At 38.1% G+C, this 23,958-nt stretch overlaps 3 protein-coding genes across 9 annotated transcripts in view; 1 reads left to right on the plus strand and 2 right to left on the minus strand.

Annotated features, from left to right (window-relative positions):
- The window catches only part of LOC306887082 (ubiquitin carboxyl-terminal hydrolase MINDY-2-like), a 30,413-nt gene extending 24,776 nt beyond the window's left edge, over positions 1 to 5,637 (plus strand). Inside the window, exon 9 of one of the 3 annotated variants that reach the window (XM_079444566.1) lies at positions 515 to 5,637. In XM_079444566.1, the coding sequence (XP_079300692.1) occupies positions 515 to 679 (165 nt within the window). In that variant the 3' untranslated portion in view covers positions 680 to 5,637. The remainder of the gene's footprint in view (positions 1 to 514) is intronic. The other 2 variants (XM_079444564.1, XM_079444565.1) reach the window with 2 other exon arrangements.
- Positions 5,190 to 19,229, minus strand: LOC306887059 (SAFB-like transcription modulator). 2 transcript variants are annotated; one of them, XM_079444534.1, is made up of 20 exons: positions 19,022 to 19,229; positions 18,260 to 18,347; positions 18,115 to 18,170; positions 15,345 to 15,372; positions 13,718 to 14,267; positions 13,040 to 13,083; positions 12,811 to 12,917; positions 12,553 to 12,702; positions 12,276 to 12,391; positions 12,041 to 12,201; positions 11,854 to 11,954; positions 11,708 to 11,764; positions 11,484 to 11,617; positions 11,217 to 11,397; positions 11,005 to 11,129; positions 10,746 to 10,919; positions 10,182 to 10,505; positions 9,644 to 9,779; positions 9,396 to 9,556; positions 5,190 to 6,262 (listed from the first exon to the last, which is right to left on the minus strand). In XM_079444534.1, exons 1-20 carry the CDS (start codon positions 19,154 to 19,156, stop codon positions 6,166 to 6,168), a joined length of 2,925 nt encoding a protein of 974 aa, XP_079300660.1. In that variant the 5' UTR covers positions 19,157 to 19,229; the 3' UTR covers positions 5,190 to 6,165. The 2 variants fall into 2 exon arrangements, with proteins under 2 accessions (XP_079300660.1, XP_079300661.1); XM_079444535.1 differs by having other exon boundaries at positions 13,718 to 14,210; positions 19,022 to 19,175.
- Positions 19,230 to 21,672: 2,443 nt separating this feature from the next.
- Positions 21,673 to 23,958, minus strand: part of LOC306886655 (E3 ubiquitin-protein ligase Arkadia-like) — a 47,897-nt gene continuing 45,611 nt past the window's right edge. For 3 of the 4 annotated variants that reach the window (XM_079443951.1, XM_079443949.1, XM_079443950.1), the window contains one exon: positions 21,673 to 23,627. In XM_079443951.1, coding sequence (XP_079300077.1) covers positions 23,510 to 23,627 — 118 coding nt within the window. In that variant the 3' untranslated portion in view covers positions 21,673 to 23,509. The remainder of the gene's footprint in view (positions 23,628 to 23,958) is intronic. The other variant, XM_079443948.1, reaches the window with a different exon arrangement.

Raw genomic sequence — 23,958 nt, forward strand, 5'->3', positions numbered from 1 at the left:
AAAGCCGTTGTTAAAGAGGACAAATAAGACCTGGAAAACCGTGAATGTTTAAATTTGCAATGAAACGTCATCTCTTCGGGCGCCATCTTCTGGCGAGACGCGGGAATTCTTTCGGAGCGCGACTCTGACAATGCATTATGGGTATTGAATAGCTGTTGAGTGTGCACAGGTTGTACACTTGTTTTTGTGGTGCACTGTTTCGGACACCACTGCAAATGGCTGTCTCTTAAAATAGTGCCCTATTTAAGGGTATAGGGCGCGATTCCGGATACAGCCTAAATGATTGAAAAAGTTTGGCATACATCGCCAGACAAAATTTGTTGTTTCAATGGAAGACCAATTATGACATTTTGATTGAACAGAGCTTTTTTTTTTTTTGTAAATGAAACATAAGCATGGGTGAATCGGTTACAGTAAGATCAATATAACAAGCATTTAGAAAAAAAGAGGATGAATTTTTCATGCCTGATTTAAAGAGTACAAATAAGAGGTTAATTTGTTCCCCTCCTGTCAGGGACAACAACCAGCAGCAGGTGCTGACCAGGTGGATAGAGCGGCAGCCGCTGGAGCCTCAGCGGGGGGAGCCACAGCTTCTCCAAGCCCAGGCAAACAGCCCTCAACAGGGGAACGCAAACCCAAGAAAGAAGCTAAGGACAAAGACAAATGCATCTTGTTGTAACAGCAGTGGACTCTGTATGGAGTGTGAAACGGGCAGCAGTTTAATTCCAGTGGCTCTGCAATGCATCTCCCAGCGTGAGGTGGAGAAAGAATAGGCGACAGAGATGAGGTGTGACAGACAGAGAGAGGACTTGCCATTCTCAAGCCACTTGTGCCTGACTTTAACCCTCGGAGTTCTGAAGATGCAGACAACAAGAGAGGGCTGTCACTACAAGGACTATCACTACATCTTTCGTAGAGCTGGCCAAATGTTCTCAGCAGGAAATCCACTGCAGTGCACTATATTTGTGTGGGGTCACCAGGGAGGGTGGTTTTTTTGTAGTAAAACAAGGTAATGTACACATAGCACTAGGCAAAAAAGTACCCCCCCTCCCTCCAAAAAAAAAAAAACACATGGGAAAAAAAATAACATGGCACCACTTTTTTTTCATTATACAAAGCATTTTCTTTTTTGTGTTGATTTCCGTTATTTCTGTTGTTTATAAGCTATTTTATACCAGTTTCCCCGTATATGCATATGTAGATTTGTTGTATTGGTCAGTTTCTGTTGTTTGACTGAAGGATATCTGAGATCTTTTAATGAAAGGCCGTTCACATGAGCAGGTAGCAAGCCAACAGGTCGCTTGGCAAAGGTGATGTCTCAGGACATGATGTAGGCCACCGTAGTTCTTTGCCTGGCAGTTTAATGCCAAATTTTTAATTGTTGATATTGTTGGAGAAGTAACTTCCTTTTTAGAGAGTTGGTTATATAGATGCGTATACAAAAGAATGTCCTATTTTACAATAACTGTTAATATCAGTGAGCAACTGACACTACCGTTAATGTAAATAGCTTTAAAATATCAAAATCAGTAGGTTATATAAAAATACATGGCCAAGTTTTTGCTTCGCCCCACACCTTTTACATTTCAGCCAAATGTCTGGTTCATATTTGCCTTATAAGATGGAGTATATGAGTAGGATCATTATCCATGAAATTTGGCATTGCTCGATGACCTAGTGTTATTGCCCAAAAACCAAATGGTTCTTCTTAAGAAATCTCATCTTTGATCATAGTGGTTTGTTTTCCTCCAGCTAGTGGTCAAACGATATCGGTATTGAGGTACTGAAAATGGCTGAACATTGGCCGAAGCTAACTGATATATTGGTCTATCGCTAGGCCTAGCTATAAATTTTACACTCTTTCATGTACATTGTACATACTCATTTACACTATTTGGATGTAAGGTAGGAAAGGATTACTCAAGCCCATTCTGTTCCAGTGCTGCCTCCTGAGAGACAAGGTCTTTTCTATCCAAACATTCCAGCTATATGCCTTGAACTGAGCATTGTACTGAGCTTTACACTCAGAGAAGCACTAACGCTGGGCTATTTTACCTGTTGTTCTGCTCTCGCAATGCAAGAATGAACGTGTAGAAGAGCCTCATGATGGTGTAGTCAATCGAACAGACGGTTCAATTGGCCGCTGGTTACATAGGAGCACAGAAGCTGCTGTTTATGCTAGTTGTGGGCTGGAGCTGTTCATTTGACGTTTGGTCCCCCAGTGGCCAATACTCGATATAAAAAGCCTTACAATATTTACAGTATCTTTTATACCGACAAAAGTAGGTGAGAGACAAGACTGAGACAATCTGTAGACCTTACCATAGGCAGAAAACCGCACAGGCCTTCACAGAAGGAACATATCCATGAGCGTCTTGCAAACAGTTTGACGTGTTAGCTTACTTGGTAACGGATATAGATTCAAACTATGTACTTTACTTACTTTACTTTTGTCATTTAGCAGACACTTTTGTCCAAAGCGACTTACAAATAAGAAAAAGTAACTAAAACTAAAAGTTACAACTCTATAAATACTATATACCCACATATTTAAGAAATTAAATAAAATTGACACATGCATATAACAACATTTCAATAATAAACATATAAATGAAAAAACTAAAATAAAAAGCGATACTTCTATTCCCGGTGGAGTCGCACAGTAGAGTTGATGGTCTTTACACTCTTCACTCTTAAAATGTGAAACGCAGGGTTTAATTTGAAATAGTCCCCTTTGTTAAGGCTCGTTTACACCAGAATAGTTGAAAAAGTCAGGTACGACACTACCATAGAGTTTCACTGGAAGAGGGGATACAGAAGTAATGCGTTCCGAACAAAATATTTTTAGCGCTTAACTCCATGCATTTAATTGTGCCCCAAGCTCATTCACTGGTAATTTGATTAAATGACTGGATTTTTTTTTACATTTTAGTTAATGTTCATCGTTAGATAGTGTCTAGTTAAATTCTAATGTAGTCTGTGCTATGGAAGCAATCCCCCTTCCATTCAAAACTGAACACAGGAAAAAACTGATTAAGGCTACTATAAATATAGTTCATGTAACAACATTATGCCTTAATATTTATCCTAAATTGCTTCAAATAGAGTCGCTGCTGCTATCTGTCCCCCTTAAACCACTGAAACAGGTTCTTAGTGCCAGCTGGTTTGGAACTACTGCAACTATATGAACCATGTGACCGCGTGGTGGCGAGATAAAAGGTTGTCGCAACAATTTTTCAGCGGCTCTGGTTTACACCAAGAACGATAACTATATATAGACCTTAGTCAGGGTAGCGCCAAAGACTATAGAAATAACGTTACTAGCGCCATGTTTAATTTTTAAAGCGTTCACGTCATAATGAAGTACAATCAATGAATGGGTTACAACATAAAGGTTCAGCTGATGAAATGTCTTTACGGAAAAAAGTTCACAAACAATTTAGAAAGATGTGAGTTTGAAAAATTACACAATCTAGAACCTTTGTACAGTGTGTCATTGTAAAAACTGTAAGCATGTGACTCAGCCTCGTTTTCAAATTCAATATGGCGTATGATCTGACTAGCGTCCGCACAAATGAATAAAAATACTGTTTATTATAAGCGGGCTGTAATTATGTATTAAATGCTCGATTTTTTTTTTTTAACATTTTAGTCGTTCTTCAGCTAAAAAAAAAAAAACCTTCTGAAATTCTGTTGTTTCTCGTGCAGTGTCATAGAATTTGGAAAGATAATTAAAACTTTATAGTTATCGTCCTTGATATGAACAGCCCTATAAACTTTATAGTTGTAACTACTAACTACTATTTCAACCCAAAATTGGGCTTCTAAGAGAATTTTTTTTTTTTTTCTTCATGTTTTTACCTTAGATTAATTGGTTGGTAAACTAATAGAGTTCAGCCAGAAAGTGCACATCAGTCTGTATTTGTCATGTTCTTATCATTCCCCTAGAAGGTACGCTATAATAACATCTAGAGTTATGGTAAGGTTACACATTCACTATGGTTTTACACTACACAAACAATAGATTTACATTCATAAATATCAGTGAGCTTCTTTCACCTCTGGTGTCACGATAGGAAGCACAAGCTAGTCACTGTAGAGTTGGGAGAGAAATATCTTAAAAGGGTTTGTACTTGGGTTGGTGCGGTGAAATGGAATGATATTAAGTAAATCGTCCGTTTTCATCCAACTTGGGAGAACAAATATTTAATTCTGTAAACAAGCCGACACTTAGGTTCTGATTCAAACACTTCCTCAACTGTTACACTTGCAGGTCAGGTTAAATATGGACATTCCAAGGTGCTTTTGATCAGTGGCATGTCTGGTAAAGGAGTGATTATGGACAATGTGCAACAGACTTCTCCAGCACACAATATGTACCCACTGTGCATTAGCTTATGTCATTTGTATTGATTGCCAATAACTTTATTTTTCTGTAATGTGCTTCAGCTTTAACCATTTGCTTCTAAATTGATCTTGTTAATTGCAAATGTATAAATTGTCACAAGAACATACATGTTAGTATGATACATATTGAAATGTCATATTTATAGAAAGGGGGAAAAAGTGGAGTTTGTGGGTGCAATCTCCATAAAGAAAACAGAAAGCCCATTTCAGAGTAAGTAGATGGAAAATTGCTTCAAAAGGTTTAATATATTTAGCTAAAGCTATTTTTTACCTCCAAATAATATCAGTACATATTCCAAGGCCTCGTCTGCTTGGTTAGCCGTTGGTGTGCAGAACCCATTGAAGCTCCATTATAGGACCTAGACCATTTTAGTTCTTTATGCGCTGTAACATTGACTGCACTAGATGAGAAAGTTATCTTTTTTATACAAAATTAGAATAACCAGAGTTTGTCTAGTTACAGCTGAACCTAATTCATAACACTCAATAAATATAATTTTTGCAATAAGTCTTATACTTATGGAGCTTAAAGAACTGAACGTTATAAGGAACTTTCTAATAGTTCAGTTTCACACTAAATGCTGCCGTTTAGATGTTATGTTCCTTGCCCTTCCAGACAGGAAATGTTTGCAAGACTTCTCATGAATATAATTTGATGTTTTCATATCTTAGTGCCATCAAGTGATATGGGAATGAAAGCAACATGAGTTTTTGACTGAGTTGATCCATGTTGACAGGGCATTACCAAGGTTGATTCAAACTAATGACCAGGGAGAGTAATTGTCTTCTGAATTTCAAGTAATATTAAAATGCCACATATTACACACGGCACACATGCTTTCTGCCAATGATGGGAACTGTCAAGTTTTCTCCTGGTGCATTTGTCTCGTCAACATTACCGAATCAGTCCATGATGCAGTTGTGATGCATGTTTAACAACTGAATACAACATATGCTTCTAAATCATTTTAAGAAACGGTCCCATTACAATTTCTATTTTATATCCTTTATACGTGTATATTTACACAAAACATTTTAACTTAGCAAAAAGAAAAAGGACAAAAAAAATCAGGATAGTATAAGGGTCAACCTTCCATTTTGTGCAAGGTTCATTAATGACCAAAAACATTTATGTAGCCCAACAGTGTCAAAAAGTAGATGGACAACTTTTCTGTAACAAATGCCTTAGACGAGGGACAATACATCTGATTAAAGGAAATCTGGTCCGTGAGTCTGTGTGATTCTTCTGATTGTCATTCAGTCTTCAACTTCAGATCTTCTTCCACAGACTCAACTGTGGGCGGATACTGCTGCACATACAGAAGCAAACTATACAGAGATGGTCATAATCCACATAATTTAATAAGGTTGTAGAATCATCAAAAAAAGCCACATTCTGAAGTGTTAAAGGAAATACAGATGTGTCCAGTGCTACATGCAGTAGTCTGCTCAAAGCATGAGAGTATTTGAAACATGAAGTCAAGGTTATCTAAACAAACACTAGTTAAGAAATAAGCTGTACAGCTGTACCTATAGAATGCCAGGAGAACATATGCACACAAAGGTTGTTTACAGGTTACCAGAAAACAGTCCAGGAAACAAAAAACTACATGTAAAGCCTTTTATAAAAGACAACAAAATCAACCAAATTTAATTTTTACAATTATCTAATGACTAAGTTCAGCCAATTAAAAACATCAGAAGTTCAAAATTAAAAAAAAAAAGTATTTATATTTTTCCACTGCGGAGAGTCAGATGCTAGAACCTTCCTTTGAAGGGCTTGAATCCTCCGCTGCCGCCAGCCATGGGAACATTAGTGATCTGCACAATTCTGTTCATACCAGAAGAGGAATGACTGCAGAAAGATAAAATCAGCCAAATCAATACATAGGCAAAGACAACACATGAAGGAAAGACTGAAAACTTAACGTTGTTTCCTGTAAATGTGCAAGATTTACGATTCATTTGCCACCATGAGTAAATAACTAGCAAACTAACAACAGGGTTCGTACAAGAAACTGCTAAATGAAATTCAAGGACTTTAAGCACTACTTTTTTGGTTTTAAACAAAAAAATAAAACAAAATTGTACAAATAACATGCAGCACATGCAAACTATGCAATGGCTGTGGTGACTTTAAAATTTGAAAGGATACTATGGCAAAGTTTTAAATTTCCTCAAAGTGATTTTTGTCATGAATATATGATTAACCTGAAGAGTAAAAGCTTCATACACTTGGAAAATTACGATCTGTCACGTTCATGGACACTAGGGGTGTGACAAAACATTTAGCTCGTGAGATGAGACAAAATATAGATACTTAATTCACTAGAACGAGACAATATTTTAATTTTGTTATGTAGAGCCGTAACTAACAATTATTTAGGTAATCAAGTAATCTACTGATTATTTTGACAAGTGAGCAATCTGATAGCAGACCTAAGTGAAAAGCAGGCTTTAGTATGACTACCTACATACACACACACACACACACACACACACACACACATATATTAAGCTAATGATGAGACAACAATAATTGGTTTGAATAAAGTATCAAAAACCAAGTAATCACATGGTTTTAATGAACAACACTGTTAAAATACATAAAGTAATATGCCTATACTACATAACATGAGCATAACCAACTTAACTACATTAAGTATTATAAGTTTATAACAAATACCTGCAGAGGGCACGTGACTCAATGACGTTTAAATCCATATAATTTTAATATTCGTCACATGCAAACTCAGAGAGGGTTTGAACTTTTATTTTGAAATCGCGATGTACAACAAATCGCATATAGAAATATGTTGATGTATTCTCCTGTGCTGGCATGGGTTTCTAAAATATTTACTTTATAAATCTAGTGAGATAACGTGCACTGTTTTCCCAGATGAACAAAGGAAGAGTTTGTGGATCGAGCTGCTGAGATGGAGACGTGCGTCACGCTTGTAAATGATAACAGTACAACACAAAGCGCGTCAGAATTAAAATAAGCTACGCGTATGAGAGAAAAAAATAAGTGGCCTATAAAATCGCATTGTATTATTTCATTCAGAAATGCATGCGGCCTGGAGCAATCACTTGATTTTTTTTTTCATTTTAACAGTGGAAGCAAATACTCATTTTAGTCATGAAGATAATTGGAATTGTAAAAGATTTGCTTTTATTTGTGTACATTCACACTAAAAACTAATCTTTGCACTTTTGTAAAATAAGCCAAAAAAAATAGGATGCCGCCTAGTTTTTGCGCAGCACAAAAATGAACCGAAACTCTGCATAGACTACTTGTTGCACCGTTTTTCTTTTGTTAAATTATTATTTAGGCCTGTTTATTCGTTATTTTTATTTATAAAATTAATAAAATTAATCCCCGGAAAACAAATGTTTGTATTTTTAACGGGTCACAGACACTTATTCTAATTAAATTCAGTTCTAATTTTAAATGATCTTGTCGGTTAACGGTTAATAATCGGTTAATGAGCGTCAGTTGGGAAAAATAACCGGAATGAACATCCCTAATTCAGTGACATACTTTTCAGGTTCTTTTCGAAACTGTCTGCTTGCTTATCTCTGCGTGCCTGTGACTTCAGTTCCTGCCGAGCACGTTTTTTTTTCCCAAGTGCAGAATCGCCTCTAGTCCAGTCTTTCGCCAGACCACGTTAACATTTTAAATTCACTGAACAAATGCGCATGGTCTAAGTAAAACGAGGATTATTTTGTTTTTAGACAATATAGCCAACACAAAGTACTTTTTAATGCCGTTTTAATGCTATTTCTTGATAAGCTTTCCTATTGTTTTTGACTTGTGTTTTAATATGTTGGCTAACTTTATATGAAAATTAAGAATTCTGTCAGTTTATTGATTGATTTTCCATTTCTGCATTGCTCCAGCCGATCTGAATAAATAAGCTATGCACCGGTGTATGCTCTTCCTTTTTTTCTGTTTAACGACCGCCTAAAATTAAATGATGATAACGCGAGGCAAGCATATGGCATAATCGTGACCTATTTTTAGCAGAATTCATTGAGGGATTTGACAGTGTGATTGAAAGATTAAGTATTTCAAGTGTAGGCTGTTATATAGACACACGCACGTTTTTTTTTTCTTTTGTCATTTTTTGGGGGTTTCTAGCTGTTAGACTAGTCGGATACAAAACTTCCGTTTAAACGAGTCAAATTAGTCGTTGCGCACATCCCTAATATAAATGTTTGCTACTATGGGAGACTAATGCTTAATAAAAAAAAAAAAAAAAAAAAACACTTGCTAATTTTTTTTACAGATGTTACTGATTTTGATAATGAACAAAACTTTACCTCTGCATCCTAACTCAAGCTACTATTAAATGTGCATTTCTAAAAGACAAAAAAAGCAATATTATTATTATTAATATTATCAGGCAACCCAAACCTGTTTCTTGATTTGAAACACTATCACTCATTAGAACATGCAGAAACTAAGAAATACATTTTTCTATTTAGACATTTATTTTGTTAAGGAAAAGTAATGGTCTGGTTTCTACAACTTTCTTAAACTCGAAAAAATAAAGATTTTACATTTATCGTGATAATCGATATCGACTGATATGAAAAATTTTTTTGATTTTTTTTGGCCATATCGCTCAGCCCTACTTGTACACTGAAATAACGTGCTGGTGGAAAGACTGTTTGTGAAGCTAACCAAGTCCCTAGTCTTTGGTTTAGCGCTTGTGTCACATTGCAAGCATCAGCAGAGTGTAAACAGCACACGTTTTGACCCACAAGTCTCCGCATGTTAATAAATGAGAGCATCAGAAGAGTTGATGGCCGATCCACTCATTCATTAACCTGAGAAGTGACAAAAATATGTGCTGCTCATGCTACGCTGACACTTGTAATGTGAAACAGCCATAATACACATGGCTCAATCATAAGATTGTGTGGGAGTTTTAATCAGGATCGTAATCTCTAATGCATGCTGTATATGAATGATCAAATCAAACCTGGAGTGTGGTGCCATAATGCCAGGTCGACTGTCCCCCATTCTGTGGTTATCTGTGAATCCTCCGCTTTGTGACCCCGCTGACCCGTGCCAGTCTTTCCTGGGGCCCTGATCGCGTCCATGCCGCTCTACCACCACCTGTCTGCCACTGCCAAAGTGTTGCTATGGTAAAAGGAAGGTAATAAGGCATTAGATGATTTGAAAACTAGCAACAAAAAGAATGTGTCAGAGGCATGTTATGTACTTTACCTGGTCTCCCATGACCACAGGTCTGCCACTGTCTCGGCTGTTGAAGCTGGCTCTGCCACGGCTGGCTGTGGACACCCCTCTCATGGCAGGTCCAGGACCCTCTCTGCCCGGACGTTCTGGACGCATCCGTACTGGTCTGTAATAGTCAGCATTACTGGTGAGTTCAAGGCCGATTCAAGAGTTTCTTTGAAAATTAAAATACCTGGTCCCCACTGACTTGCACAGTATGGAGGAAAAAAAATAAGTCGATGGGGACCAACAACTGTTTGATTACCAACATTCTTCAAAATATCTTCTTTTGTGTTCAGCAAAAGAAAGAAATATACAGGTTTGGAACAACTTAAAAAAAAAAAAAAAAAAAAAACACTGCTATCATAGTACTGTTCTTGTCCACATTGGAAGAAAGCAGAGGTTCAAGAACTGCTAATGTAATGAAATGTCACTTGAAATTTGAAAATCACTGTTGCTGATGTTTTGAATGTACTGAACAAGAACCAAACCTCAACTCAAAGAAGCACAAACAGAAACTCATTCGTACCTGACATCTCCTTGTTTTGTATTCATTCCCCCATCAGCCTTCCAGCCAGTGTGGCTGCCATCTCTGGGGGTACGGGAGTGGGCAATGGCAGGGGGCGGCGCTCTGCCACCAGCTGGTCGATCAGGCATGGACACCTGTCTGCGCTCATCTCGGTCGCGGATCTCTCTGCGATCGCTGTCACGCAGCTCTGCACGAGGTGGAGGTGGTGGTTCTGCTCTCCGCACAGTTTCAAAGTTTTTAGGATAGCGCTCAAACCCTGAACCTTCACGGCGAGGAGCAGGTCGACTCTTCTTTGATTCAGGTTCACCGTCGAAGCGATTGCGTCTGCAAAAGAAAAAAGCGAATTCATCGCTTGCTGTCAATGCACAAATTGTAACTTGTGCTGCTAATTTGGAAGGTTAGCGCAACTTGTATTAAGCTCTCTCTCGTTCTCGTTTGAATAAAAGTGCCTGCTAAAAAGATTAAACAGAAGCTGAAAATCTGAAATCTTCAGCTGTGGCCTGGTCTCTTCTCCTTCCTGTCCTATTGTGTTTGGGAATTGCATTCTCGTTCATGAATGCCTACCTATCAAAATTGCTGGATTGCACAGCTGATGTCTGCTGGTATCGGTTCCGGTCTCTAGGGTTGAAATCATTGAAGCGATTCTGTTGGCGATTGTTGTAATCTCCGCCTTGACCGATCCGTCCCTCTGGCTCAGTCGGCATCTTTTTACCACTGTTCCAGTATGGGTCTTCCCTCCTGCACAGACAGAGAAAAAAAAAGCCATTGACCACTCCGAACCTTAGAAACCACTAGACCCCAAAAATGAATATCTTTCACACACCTTTGGTCAACGTCACGTCCCCTCTTTAAGTTGTTTCGTTTCACCTGCTCGTAGCGCAACTGCTCCTGCTGCCGTCTCAGCTCTTCGCGTTCTCGAGCCAAACGCTCAGCTTCCTTGCGTCGCTCCTGCACACACAGCACATTATCAGTACATCAATGTAAATACAAAATCCCAGCTTTGAGTTTCCACAGGTAGGTGTATCGCAGCTGTACCTGCTCTATACGGATCCGCTCCCGTTCCAGTCTCTCTCTCTCCATGCGCTCACGTTCAAGTTTCTGCCTTTCCACCTCCAGCCTTTGCCGCTCTCTCATCAGGTTCTCCCTTTCCTCACGTTCACGCATAATACGGATGCGTTCCCTCTCCCGGCGCTCTCGCTCTGCTACCTCGCGCCGTCTGGACGTCACAACAAAACCGCATTACAAAATGCTGCTTAAGCACTTTGCCATTTTATTTGCGAATGAAAAGGAAAGCATGCCTACCTGCGCAGTTCCATAGCCCTGCGAACGCGTTCCATCCTGACCATGCGCTCACGCATCCTCTGTTCCTTCATCTTCTCAAATGGCAGGATGTCTTTGTTGCCACCTTTGTTAAGCATGAGACGGCCTTTCTCCATCTGCAAGTAGGTTACAAAAAACAGGTCAAACTAAATACTAAGTGTATATGGCCTTTACTAATTCAGATGATGTTTTCAAAGTTAACATACCTCCTCATGTGGTATGAACCCTCTGGGACGTCTGTTCATCATGTTGGGAGGACCAGGCTGTAGAGAAATAGACAATCAGATAATTTGGCCTTGATAAAAATCTCTTTACATGGTAATACAGTACATTCTGAGGATGTCTGTGGTACCTTCTCAAACCTCCCACCCCTTCTGAAAGGAGGACGAGATTTATTGAAGTTTTGCCCTCCTTTAGCTTGGTTGATCACCATCATATTGCCTGGACTCTTTCCTGCAGATGGGAAAACATAAAACAACTATAAAGTTTTAAGTTTTTAAACTTCCTCAGTAGGTGAAACCAATCAAACTGTAACATACGTCCATATTTCTTGTCATCCTTCTTTGCAGCGTCGGCTCCTGAATTGGAAGAAGGTGCATCATATTTGTTGGTTTTAAAGTCCTGTTTTTTGATGTCTTTGTAGTCCTTCTCAGATGGTTTGTCTGATTTCTTCTCTTCCTTCTTAGATGAAACTGGTGTCCTATTGAAAACAATACAATGAAATACACCTCCCATTTAAAACAATTGAAAGAATAAAACTGGATTAACGCTTACTTGCTGGAAGTTTTCGCTCCAGTTGGAGTGCGCTTTTCTCCAGAAATTTTACTGGAACTGGTCTTCTCTTCTCCCTCTTTCTTTGAAAAGTCCTTTTTAAATGGGTCAGTTTTCACCTATGAGGACGTTACAATGAGATCAGAAATGAAGGTTTTTTTTTTATTTTTCACAAAAGCACACACTATTGATGATGTTTGACTATATTATGTAAAGCCCATAAAAAGTGCTTAAATATGTTGAGAATCCCACTGTTAAAGAACAACGGTTAAGCTCTTACCCTGTCCACAGATATCTGTTGTCCATGGAGTTCTGTGTGGTCCAGGTGAGAGATACACCTGGCCACTTCTGCGCTGGATGACATGGTAACTAATCCATAACACTTGGCTCCTGGGCTACGAGCATTGGTGACCACTTTGGCACTAAAAACCTATTTTGAAAACAAACATTTGAAAATGCTGTCAACGTTACAATCCTTAAATCACAAACATGTAAATTATAAACTGGTGCCTATTTATCATATACAAAGAGCCTTTACCTTTCCATATTTGCCAAAGAGGTTCTTGAGATCAGCTGCTTTGGTGTTGGACGACAAGCCGCTCACCCACAGATTGCGAGTAGAGCTGGTACTGCTGCTGCCACTTCCTGAAGACAGATAACAGGCTTTAGAAGTGTTTTATCACTTAGACCAGCTGCTGTGTATAAACTTAACCGTAAACCGTTAAGTCCAAAACTTCAAAATGCAAACCCATTTAGGAAAGTCATACCTTTTTCATCTTTTGTAGACTTTCCATCTCTGTCTTTTGAAGAGCTAAAATGTGAATATTATGAGAGCGACAACAAGAGAGAAATACTTTAATGAGTACCAGAGCATGAGAGAAGATGACTGTGGGGCATCGAGGTACATCTCCAAACAAACAACAAAAGGTTATACAAATGTTTGGTGCATTACAGAAAAAGAACCAAAAAACAACAAAACAAATCCCCATAGGCAAGGCTTGCACTCGGACAAAACTCCAATAAGGCTTCTTTCTCTTGCTTTTCCACAGGAGCAAGGTGGGTCAGGTTTTCTGCCAATTTATTCCCTTGACCAATGACATCCTCAGGAGGGTGTTCAACTTCAGAGAGAATCACTTCACTGGACTGACAAACCCCTCTGACATCACTGGAACTATTGCTCTTTTTTTAACCCATAAGTAGGGACTGGAAAAGCAAGTGCTGGAAATGTGTGCGTAACAGACGTGTTTTCTGCTCCTCGTTTAACTCCACCAATTACCAAACTCGAAAAAATGGCAAATCAAACCAAAAGAGCAAACCAAAGGCAGGGATTAGGTACACTGAACAACTTGTTATGAAAAAATTCTTGCGGCTACCCACAATGCTGAGTTCTTAGTGAGCTGGAACTTGGTAGTAGTATCTTAAAGAACTGACATAGAAAGACAAACCTCTTTGCTTGGCCTGTCGCCCCAGTTGAAGAGGGGCCTTTCTTCCCAGAATCCTTTTCCTTGTCTCCCATTTCTCCTTTCTTCAAGGCCTCTCTGCTGTCCTTCTTGCCGGTGTCAGACATCAGCCCGTCATTTCTCTTACCATCCTTGTGGCCATCTATGTCTTCAGTCAGCGAGTCTGTCTCCTGCCCCATCTCAGCAGTGGTCTCAGGCTCTTCGCAGCCCTTGTCTGCCTCAGAATCTGGAAGTTTCACATGTTTACCTGTTTCCAGGAGGTCGTCACCATCTACATCCAGCGTGATGGCATCTTCGGCCTGGATGGTGACAGATATATTGTCATCCTCAACTTCTTTTATGGGTTCAGGAGCAGGTTCGCTCTCCAAGGCCTCCATCTCTGGGACTTCAGACTCGGCTTCTCTCTCAGCCTCAATCTCCACATCAGGATCGGGCTCGGGTTCTGCTTCTGCTTCAAGATCAGGCTCCACAAGGCCGTCTTCAGAGGAGAAGGTTTTTGAATTGTCACGAGTAGCATCATCAGTATCAGTTACATCTGAGGGATTTAACAAGCATAAAACATGGCAAAAACACATTGTTTAACATTCAAATCTCTGTGCTACGTGACCTAGAAAGTACAACAAAGAGCAAGTTTAGTGTTAGTGGTCATCGTGGGTGAGGAAACCACAGGTACACATAAAAACACATTCCTTAGAGAACAACGATGAGGATGAACAATCTTCTGACTACGATGAACATCACTATCTTGGTCCAAATTTTGAAGGTTCCACAGCTGGGTGGCATTAACACACTTCTCTGCTTTACAGACATGCATTCCGTCTGAGTGAAATCGCAAATCTATTCCATAATGCAAGTCCTCCTGCCAGATGTCACGCAGCTTCTTGTGGTCACATCGAGAGTCTTCTTTCACACACTTCCGCTGACCGTCCATCTCGTTTTACAGCCGATGGAGGCAAATCAAAAACAGGGTGCCAAATCTTCTCTGATCCGTTGGAGAAATCTAGCCTTGTTCACAGTACTCTGTCCAGTAACACGGCTAAAAATGGATGTCCACTGAGCTGCATCCAGTCTTGAATGAGTTCAAAGCACGAGCAGTGACATTGATATCCACTTAAGCCATGCCGGCTATACTGCAGTCAGAAAGAAGTGTCAAGACTTTGGTGAACGAGGTTCATGTGTTATGTGCTGACCAGTCAACAAAGGCATGCAGCCTGTTGCCGTCTCCATTCCAGGAGGTAGTCCAGTCTCAACAGAAAGAAAGAGGTGTCCTGCTGAAGCTTGGGTGGTGTTCTGAACGGAGATCGAGTGGGTGAAAGGTCTCCTCTTGCTGATGAAATGTGGTAGCAGGGTAATGTGCTCTTGAACGAATTAGATGATGAGATTAGGAGTATCACTGATGTTAACACAAATGGTGAAGGGTTATCTGTCCTTTGATGCAGCACGTGTTCCGGATGGGATGTTTTAATGTCTGTGAAAGACCAGCTTTTAGCGTGTCTGACTAGAACGTTGAGATTGAAAAACAGCAAAAGAAAAAGGATGCAAGAGAAGTCCAACCGTCTGAAACCTGAAAAACAAATGTTACATCTCCACACCAATAAGTGACCAGACATACCTTTTTCAGATTCCTCTTCCTCAGTCTCCTGAAAATAAAACAAACAAATTATATAAGAATTTCCTCATGTTAATGAAGACTTGGGGGAGATCATTACTGATACTTAGAAATCATACATTCAGTGGCAATAAAATGAATGGCAGTCAATATTTTGATATATTTTTTATATTCCCCTATTAAAATATTGGGTTGGTCATAAGAAACCAACAATGCAGAAATTAAAAAAAAAATTTTGGGCATTCTTTAAATAACTTAAAAGGGTGATTTTGCCAGAAGCATGAAAACAACAGTTTAAACAGTTTTCAAAGAAATGCTTAAACCATTGTCTCTTATTTTCACCAAGGCTAAATTTCTTTGTTCAAAATACAGTAGAATCAGTAATGAAAAATATTACAATTTAAATATATGCTGATTTGGTGATTAGAAGACATTTATTACCACAATTTAAAACATATGCTGCATAATATTTGTGGAAACAATAGGCTTAATTTTCTTTCAAAAGAGCAATGTTTATTTGAAACAGAAAAACACTATAAGGACAAAAGTATTGGGACTATAACAGCTTTCACTGTTCTGTGAAGGCTTTCCACAAGACTTTGAGGTGTTTCTGTGGGAGTTTTGCCCATTTATTCAGCAGAGCACCTGTGAGGTCAGGCACTGATGCTGGACGAGAAGGCCTGGCTCACAATCTCCGTTCCAGCTCACCCCAAAGGTGTTTAATGGGGTTGAGGGCAGGGCTCTGTGCAGGCCAGTAAATTTCTTCCACACCAGACTCATTCAACCATGTCTTTATGGAGGCTGCTTTGTGCATTGGGGCACAGTCATGCTGCAATAGAAAATGGCCTGTTCCCACAAATTTGGAAGCATAGCATTTTTAAGATTCCGTCACTACTCAAGAGCCCAGTGGTGGTATCTTTTATACCACTCCATTTGATGCTTAGCATTGTACTTGGTGTTGTGAGACTTGCAAGTAGCTGCTCGGCCATGGAAACCCATTCCATGAAGCTCCCACCTCACAGTTTCTGTGCTGATATTAATGCCAGAGGAAGTTTAAACTCAATGGAATCAGCAGAGCGTTGGCGATTTTTGCGCATCATGTGCCTCAGGACCCTGCTCTGTGACTTTATGTGGTCTTCCACTTCCTAATAATACCACTTACAGTCAATGTGAAATAGATGGCAGGGACAGAATTTTGTGAACTGACTCAATGCACAGGTGGCATCCTCCTAGCACTGTACCATGCATGGCTAGCTTCTTGATTTTAAACATCTGTGGCAAAGGGTCTGATTGAAACACCTGAATTCAATAATTTAGAGGTATATCCCAATACTTTTGTCCATATAGTATAGTGAGCAACACTTTAAACTTTTGATCAATAGTGTATATAAAAAAACAGTTCAGATAACAGCGCATGTTATATCTTTCACTTCTCATTACCAAATGACAGTTCATAAAACTTTTTAACATGTATTGTTGATTAGGATTAGTAATTACCAATGAACTAAATTCACAACCAATTTCAACTTTGCATGAAATAATTTGTTTGAGAATATAATTAAGTTATGTACCACTGTATCTATCGTGAATAAATCAAGCATTATATTAGGGATGTAACGGTATGAAAATTTCTCATCACGATTATAGTGACCAAAATTATCACGGTTATCAGTATTATCACGGTATTGTTAAAATGTGCTGGAGATGTTCAAAAAGTACCGATACATAAATCACTTCACCAAATTTTATACTTAAAAATCAACAAACAGCAAATAAAATGACTTTTTGTTTGCATAATCACTAAAACAATAACATTACCAATGAGGTCTGGATTTTAAATGACAACTTGACTGACACCAGTTTAATAGCATGTTCAAATAAATAATGTAAATGTTCAAATAAAGCTTTGAAAAAGTTTCATATAAAGGTAAACTGAATTGTTTAAATGTGTAGAATCCACATAAGCTTGTTTTTCATCAACCGGTTAAAATTTACAGCAGGGCATGCAAATTTGGTCAGTTTTTTGGCCAGACAGAATCTGCACACAGGCTGAATGTAAATAAGTGTCTGTAAATCCAGTCTCTGACAGCAGGTGGCGCTTTATACGGAAAAGCTGAATTACAGCTGATTCCCTTGAAGTCCGCGAACAAAGCAGTATTGTGTTTAAGAACACTTCCTTTAGGTCTTATATGGAGCTAAGATGAATCAAAATGCCATCGAATCGTTTCTGAAGACAGTCAGATCCTTCAGAGGTACATTCATATAATTAATTCACTGATATATTCATTTGTATAATTCCCTCAGCACTCTTTTAAAACCTCCCATCTTTTCCGCCGTTTTCTCTCAGAATGAAACTCTGCTGCTGTGCGCTCGTGACACTGTTAACACTCTGCTTTATGCCGGACAGTATTTATTTATCGTGAGTTGTTCAAATCGTGGTAATCGAATACGGTTTTAATGATAATTAAAATATGAAACGGTAATACTAACCGTGGGGAATTTTATCATGATTTATCGTCAAACCGGTAATCGTTACATCCCTACATTATATAATACTTTCATATTCATACACATTTAAATATGAAGATGTGAAAATATAAATAAAAATGTTACATCCAACAATATAGAAGCTTTTAAAGATTTATATTGGCCTAATGCAATATTTGTGCAGATTATAGGGTCTAATGTTTTTAGAAAATAGTACCTAACATGTTACTCATTTATTAGTCCAGCTTCAATTAACTCAATATGGGGCAACAATTCCACTCCATACCTTAGAGAAGGATTCCTCTTCCATGATGGTGTCAGCATCCAGGTCGGTCTTCTTTCCTGAGGATGTGTAATAAAGCTTTTCAATCAACTTTTGAAAAAGACACACGGGGAAGTAAAAGACTTGGGTTCTTAGTGTGAAGGTCTACCTTTAGATTTGCTTTGTTTCCTCGTGGGTGTGTCAGCTGATAAGGTGATCTCAATGTTGTCTGGATCTCCACCTTCATCTTCTATTGCCTTCACACAAGAACGCACGACCATTCAAATGATTATTTCATTATTTGAAACAATGGTTCAGACCATACTGTGCTTTGCATAAATGATCTATGATAGTGCAGCTGTTAAACATGACATGCAAAAGATTTGAGCCTAATAATAATAATATTTTTTATTTAAACAAATTTGGACTACCCTGCTTTAAACTAAAGTGAAACTAAACAAGTGATACGCTGTTTTGCATTCACCCAAGTCTTGTTTCTGTCTAGTAACACAGCTATTTATGCATATTGTAACACTCAGCATTATTAGCTACATCTGATTATTCAACTGATTGCCCATTAATTCAAAATTGCACAAAGATTGAAAATAAAGACGGTGAATTGGGTTGAAGTTACAGCAACTGATCTGAGCGCGTTGTAGCTGCATTCGCTTGCTAAGAGAATTTAGCCTAACGTACTTAAATCCTTACAGATTAGGTTTCTGAAACTGCTAGTACATATTTCATGCCAATCCTGTCACACTTGGTATTCAACTACGACCATTACATCCGTGTAGTTATTAAATGCATTAAAACAGTCCGGAATGCAAACATGTTTTGATACAAACGGCTATGCTAACTCCTTAGCCATCAAGCTAGCTCGCGATCATTTGTCCACACGCCACAGTAATTTACTGTTTTAAATTCAAATTACCTGCTTCAACCTTGCGACGAGTGTATTTTTTACCCCAGTAACATCCAGATTTCTTCGTTTGAGTTCTGATTTGAGGTCTACAACACGTAAATCTGTAATCTTCTTAGTCTCCGCTGAAATGGCCCCCGACGCCATTTTACTTGTGTCCGAGGCTCTGTGTGTGTGAGAATGAATATGAGCGTGTACGTGTGTAACTGAGTGTGTGTGTGTGTGTGAGCGTCCACCACAGGACGCTCACACACACACGCCGTTGACGACTTTTTTTGATCGTAAAAATACAAAATAAAAAGATAGGCTGAACACACATTTGATAGCACATTTTACGTGCGCTAAGGTTTAATTTAATTGACAACACTGTGTCCTAAAACTGAATAAGTAGGCTAATTATTACTTAAATAAGTACTTAAATTATACATTAGCCTATTTATAATGTATGTATGTAGGCATGTATGTAGTTACTTAAATAATAGACTATACACACACACACACATCTAAAATAAAAACAGTACAAATTTCTAAAAACTCATAAACCAAAATACATTTTGCTTGAGGTTTTCTTGATAAAATTGAGAAAAAATCTATCAATGGGCTAAGGAAAATAATCTTGTCTTTCATTTGAATTTAGTTTTACTTGTATTTATAATACAAAAAAAAAGATTAATAATAATAATAATTACTGAGAAGCCTAGTCGTTACTGTCGCCATAATCTATTTTTAAAAATATTTGAAGAGTTTATTTTCAAAAATCATGTCTTTTATCATGGTTTTATTGTTTTTTTTAGTTAGCTGTATTTTTGAGTTATTTTTAACCTAATGAAAACTGCAGTTTGACTGAGATTAATTGGAATGCACAATGAAAAAACGTGATTTTTTAAAAGTTATGTTTTTGCAAATGAACTTCATTTATAGAGGTTCATTTATAGATACAGTGGTCAACATTTGAAGTGGATCAAAAAAGTTCATCAAAGTTGTCCTAAGACAAGAACGCATTTTGGTTTTAAGTTTTAGGACAACTTTGATGAAAGGTTTTGATCCACTTCAAATGTTGACTACTGTATACATATGTGTGTAAAAGAAAAATATGAATTGCTGCACAATATAGCATAATTTAATAATTTTGCTTTTCTGTGGGGGAACTACCTATATTGATTTTAACTTCCAATCTAAATCTGATATTGTTGCATTTCCATCATTATTGCATAAAAACACTAAAGGTAAACTAAAAAAAAAACAGGTTTGTCAGATAAAATATGTACAGTGCCCTCCATAAATATAGGAAAAGTAAAGACAAAATTGCTCTGTTGGCTGTGGAGTCAAGACATTTGCAAATATGATTAAAAGATGAATATGAGACAAAACTACAAAATATCACGTTTTATTATTAGCCGTTTCAACACATACACGTTTTACAAAATAAAAAGAACAGCACTTTTAGAGTTCATCCCACTCATTGATGTGAGCATAAGTATTGAGACAGTTGAACATAAGGCAGATATAAAAGATTAAAAGCTATGATTTAGTTGCAGATCCCTTGCTCACAATCACAGCAGTGAGTCTGTGACCCATAGACATCACCAGACTCTTGCTCTCATCCTTTGAAATACTTTTCCCAGCCTTTAATGCAGCCAATTCCAATTGTTGCTTGTTTTTTGGCCTTCACTCTCCTCTTCAGCTGGTGACATTCATGTTCAATCAGATTTAAATCTGGAGATTGACTTGGGCAATCTAAGACTTTTCATTTCTTTGCCCTTATAAATTCCTTGATTGAACTGGCAGGGTGTTTTGGGTCATTGTCCTGATGCAATAGGAAGCACTTCCCAATAAATCTGGTGGCATTTTCTTGAATATTGGTAGGCAAGATGGTTTTGTACACTTCCAAATTCATTCTGCTACTGTCATCATACATTAAGTCATCAGTAAAGTTGAGAGGGCCTGTTCCAGAGGCAGCCGTGCATGCCCATGCCATGACACCACCACCTCCACCATGCTTTACAGATGAGGCTGTATGCTTTTGCAATTCCCTTTTTTTTCTCCACATTTTTGCTTTCCCATCGCTTAGATAAAGGTTCAAAGGTTCTCATCGGTCCATAAACAGTTTCAAAACTCTTCTGGCTCACCTTTGTGCTTTTTTGCAAACTCTAATCTTGCCTTTCTATTTTTAGTGCTGGTCAGAGGTTTGCATCTTGCTGTGTAGCATCTGTAATTCTGTGTCAAAGTCTCCTGAGGACAGTAGATTGTCGGAGCATCACCCCAGCTTTGATGGTTTCCAAACTCTTGATTTCTCCATGCCCTTTGTTTTTGCTATAGCTCTAATTGACTTCCTTTTCTTTTAGCATCCAAATGGCTTGCTTTTCTCTCAAAGTCAGCTCCTTCATCTTCATCCTGGTTTGTGTGTGTCATCATCGAATGCAAGATTCAGAATACAGAAGTAATGGATATAACTGATACGACACATTCCCTGCTTTTAATATCTGAAGAATTAATGCAACAGGACACAGCTGATCACTTAGAAAGACCTGAGAGGCAACTGTTCCAATACGTATGCTCACATCAGATAGAGGGATGAAACTCTATAAGTGCTGAACTTCTTAGCTGGTAAAACATGTATGTGTTGAATCTCCCAATAATAAAATGTGACATTCTGTAGTTTTGTCTCATATTCATCTTTTAATCATATTTGTAAATGTCTTGACTCCACAGCCAACAGAGCAATTTTGTCTTTACTGTTCCAATACTTTTGGAGGGCACTGTATATAATAAATATTTTTTTACATTGTCCATTTATCAACGTTTGGAGCTGTGTAGTACAAAACTGCTGTAAATAAGAGAATAGCACAAATTTGTGAAGTATAAAAAAACATTTGGAATGAGGTTATGACAGTAGTGCCTAAAACCAATTTCACTGCTCAAGGAGTTCAAGGAGGCACAAGAATGGACACATAAAAGAGTTACCTAACTTTATTCATTTCATTATTTTAAAACTAATATAAATCCCATGGAATATCATCCTGGGGCCATTAAGTCTATGAATGCATGGACGCCTGTCATTAAGTACTGCATTCCAACACTCCATTCAAAATTATTACAGTTTTTCCTCAAAATTCGGCAATCAGAGTAGAAATACACGGCCTCAGCACGCTCTCATTCTCACAGAACTCCTGTCTTTTGTCTCTCATGTGCAAGTATATGCAAGTTAGCTAGTTGAGACTAATATTAGTGTTAGGATTTCACAGCAGCAAAAAAAAAAAAGAAAAAGAAAACAGTTTGCTGCACAGTTACAGAACAAATGTGTTAATGACAATATCCGACAAGGAATAATAAGCTAACAAGAGTCACTTTCTAGGTTGTTGAGAGAGATAAATGAAGAAGGCTAGGAGACCCTGATGAAACAATAAATATTCTGTTTCCCAGCTGTTTCTTCAGGCCCGTCATCCTCAAAGAACCAAGGCGACATATGGAGCTGGTCTGAGGAATTACACTTTCTCAACTGCTCAATCAAAAATCCAACTTCATTATACTATAAAAACAACAATCAGAATACAGAGAGGTGACATTCATTTTTTCTTTCTCATCTCTTAGAAAATACATTAGGTGAAGTGCGTTACACGTGACGTCAGATTGAGGTGCTGAGAGGGGACAGATGGAACACAACCGTGTGAACGCTCCAGGAGGTGAAGTGTGCAGTTGGTTCTCATCACGGCTGGAGCTGAATTAATTTCAGTTCCATCAGTTCAGGATCGAACGCATATAAATGTAAAATTGAACGGACAAGAAGCATTTCCATATGCTTTTCTAAACGAACTTCCCGAACTGAGTTAGCACTGGTAATGAGCCGAAGTGAAATGGAACGGACTCCAGCCCAGGTTCCCGTGTTGAGAGTGAACTCGTGTGAGGGTGAACACTGTTACAGCAGCTGATCTCTTAACCATGATCTTGTTTCCTAATTAAGGAATGTCTTGATTCACTTAAAAAAAATCTATTTCAGATCACATTGTCTAGAACATAAAACTAATCAATATACTGATCAATAAATTGAGTCCTGCAATGTTTTAAAATGGAGGTTGACATTCTATTCCAGTAAAGCAAGGCATCAGGTATGTAAAAATGCTTCTTTACTAGAGCAGCAATCCTCGCCTGCAAGTTCTCAGGCCTTATGAGGCCTATTTCATTATATGTGCAAAGAAATGCATTGCAAGGAACCATGCAAAAATAAAATACAATGACACTTATGAAAACAAAAGCTACTTAAACCCTTTATAAATACAATACAATTCAAAACCCTTAATGAAGATGTTATTTCTAGCTGTACTGGTACTACATGATAGCTGGCAGCAGGCTCGGTGCTTTTTTATTTGGATTGTTGTTTTTCTTTTTTCCCCATAGTTGCGCAGGTATTTCATGCCATCTTTGGTTGAATGCGTTACTGACAAAAATGAAAAGGAAAACAACAGTTAAATGTCCAACAAAAAGGTTGCAAGAAAAATAGCATCAACTCTCTGAAGATAACTGAGCCTCGATGTCCACTCTGCAGATGGGGCATTTCTTGTTAGTGAGGAGCCATTGGTCTACACACAGTTGATGGAAGAGGTGCATACACGGAAGGCGTCTGCAAAAAATCAAAATCAAAATAAATAAATAAAAACAAAATAACAGTGACAATTAATCAATAAATATCCAACAGAATGAAATCAGATGTTTAATATTAGCTGAATGGTTAAAAACAGATTGACCAAAACAGATTATTTCACATGTTCCAGCACAAGAGGGCAGCACAGAACATAAAGAGAAAGTGTTCATGACTGATGATGAGTGCCTTAACGGATCAAATTATAAAACATAAACTGAACCCTGGAGAGTAGCACATTTAAAAACAAAACAAAACAAAAACAAACATACAACAGACTACATACATTAAACGAACAACAATTAAATATAAT

Source organism: Barbus barbus, assembly GCF_936440315.1.
Source record: "Barbus barbus genome assembly, chromosome: 2".
NCBI classification, from domain to species: Eukaryota; Metazoa; Chordata; class Actinopteri; order Cypriniformes; family Cyprinidae; genus Barbus; species Barbus barbus.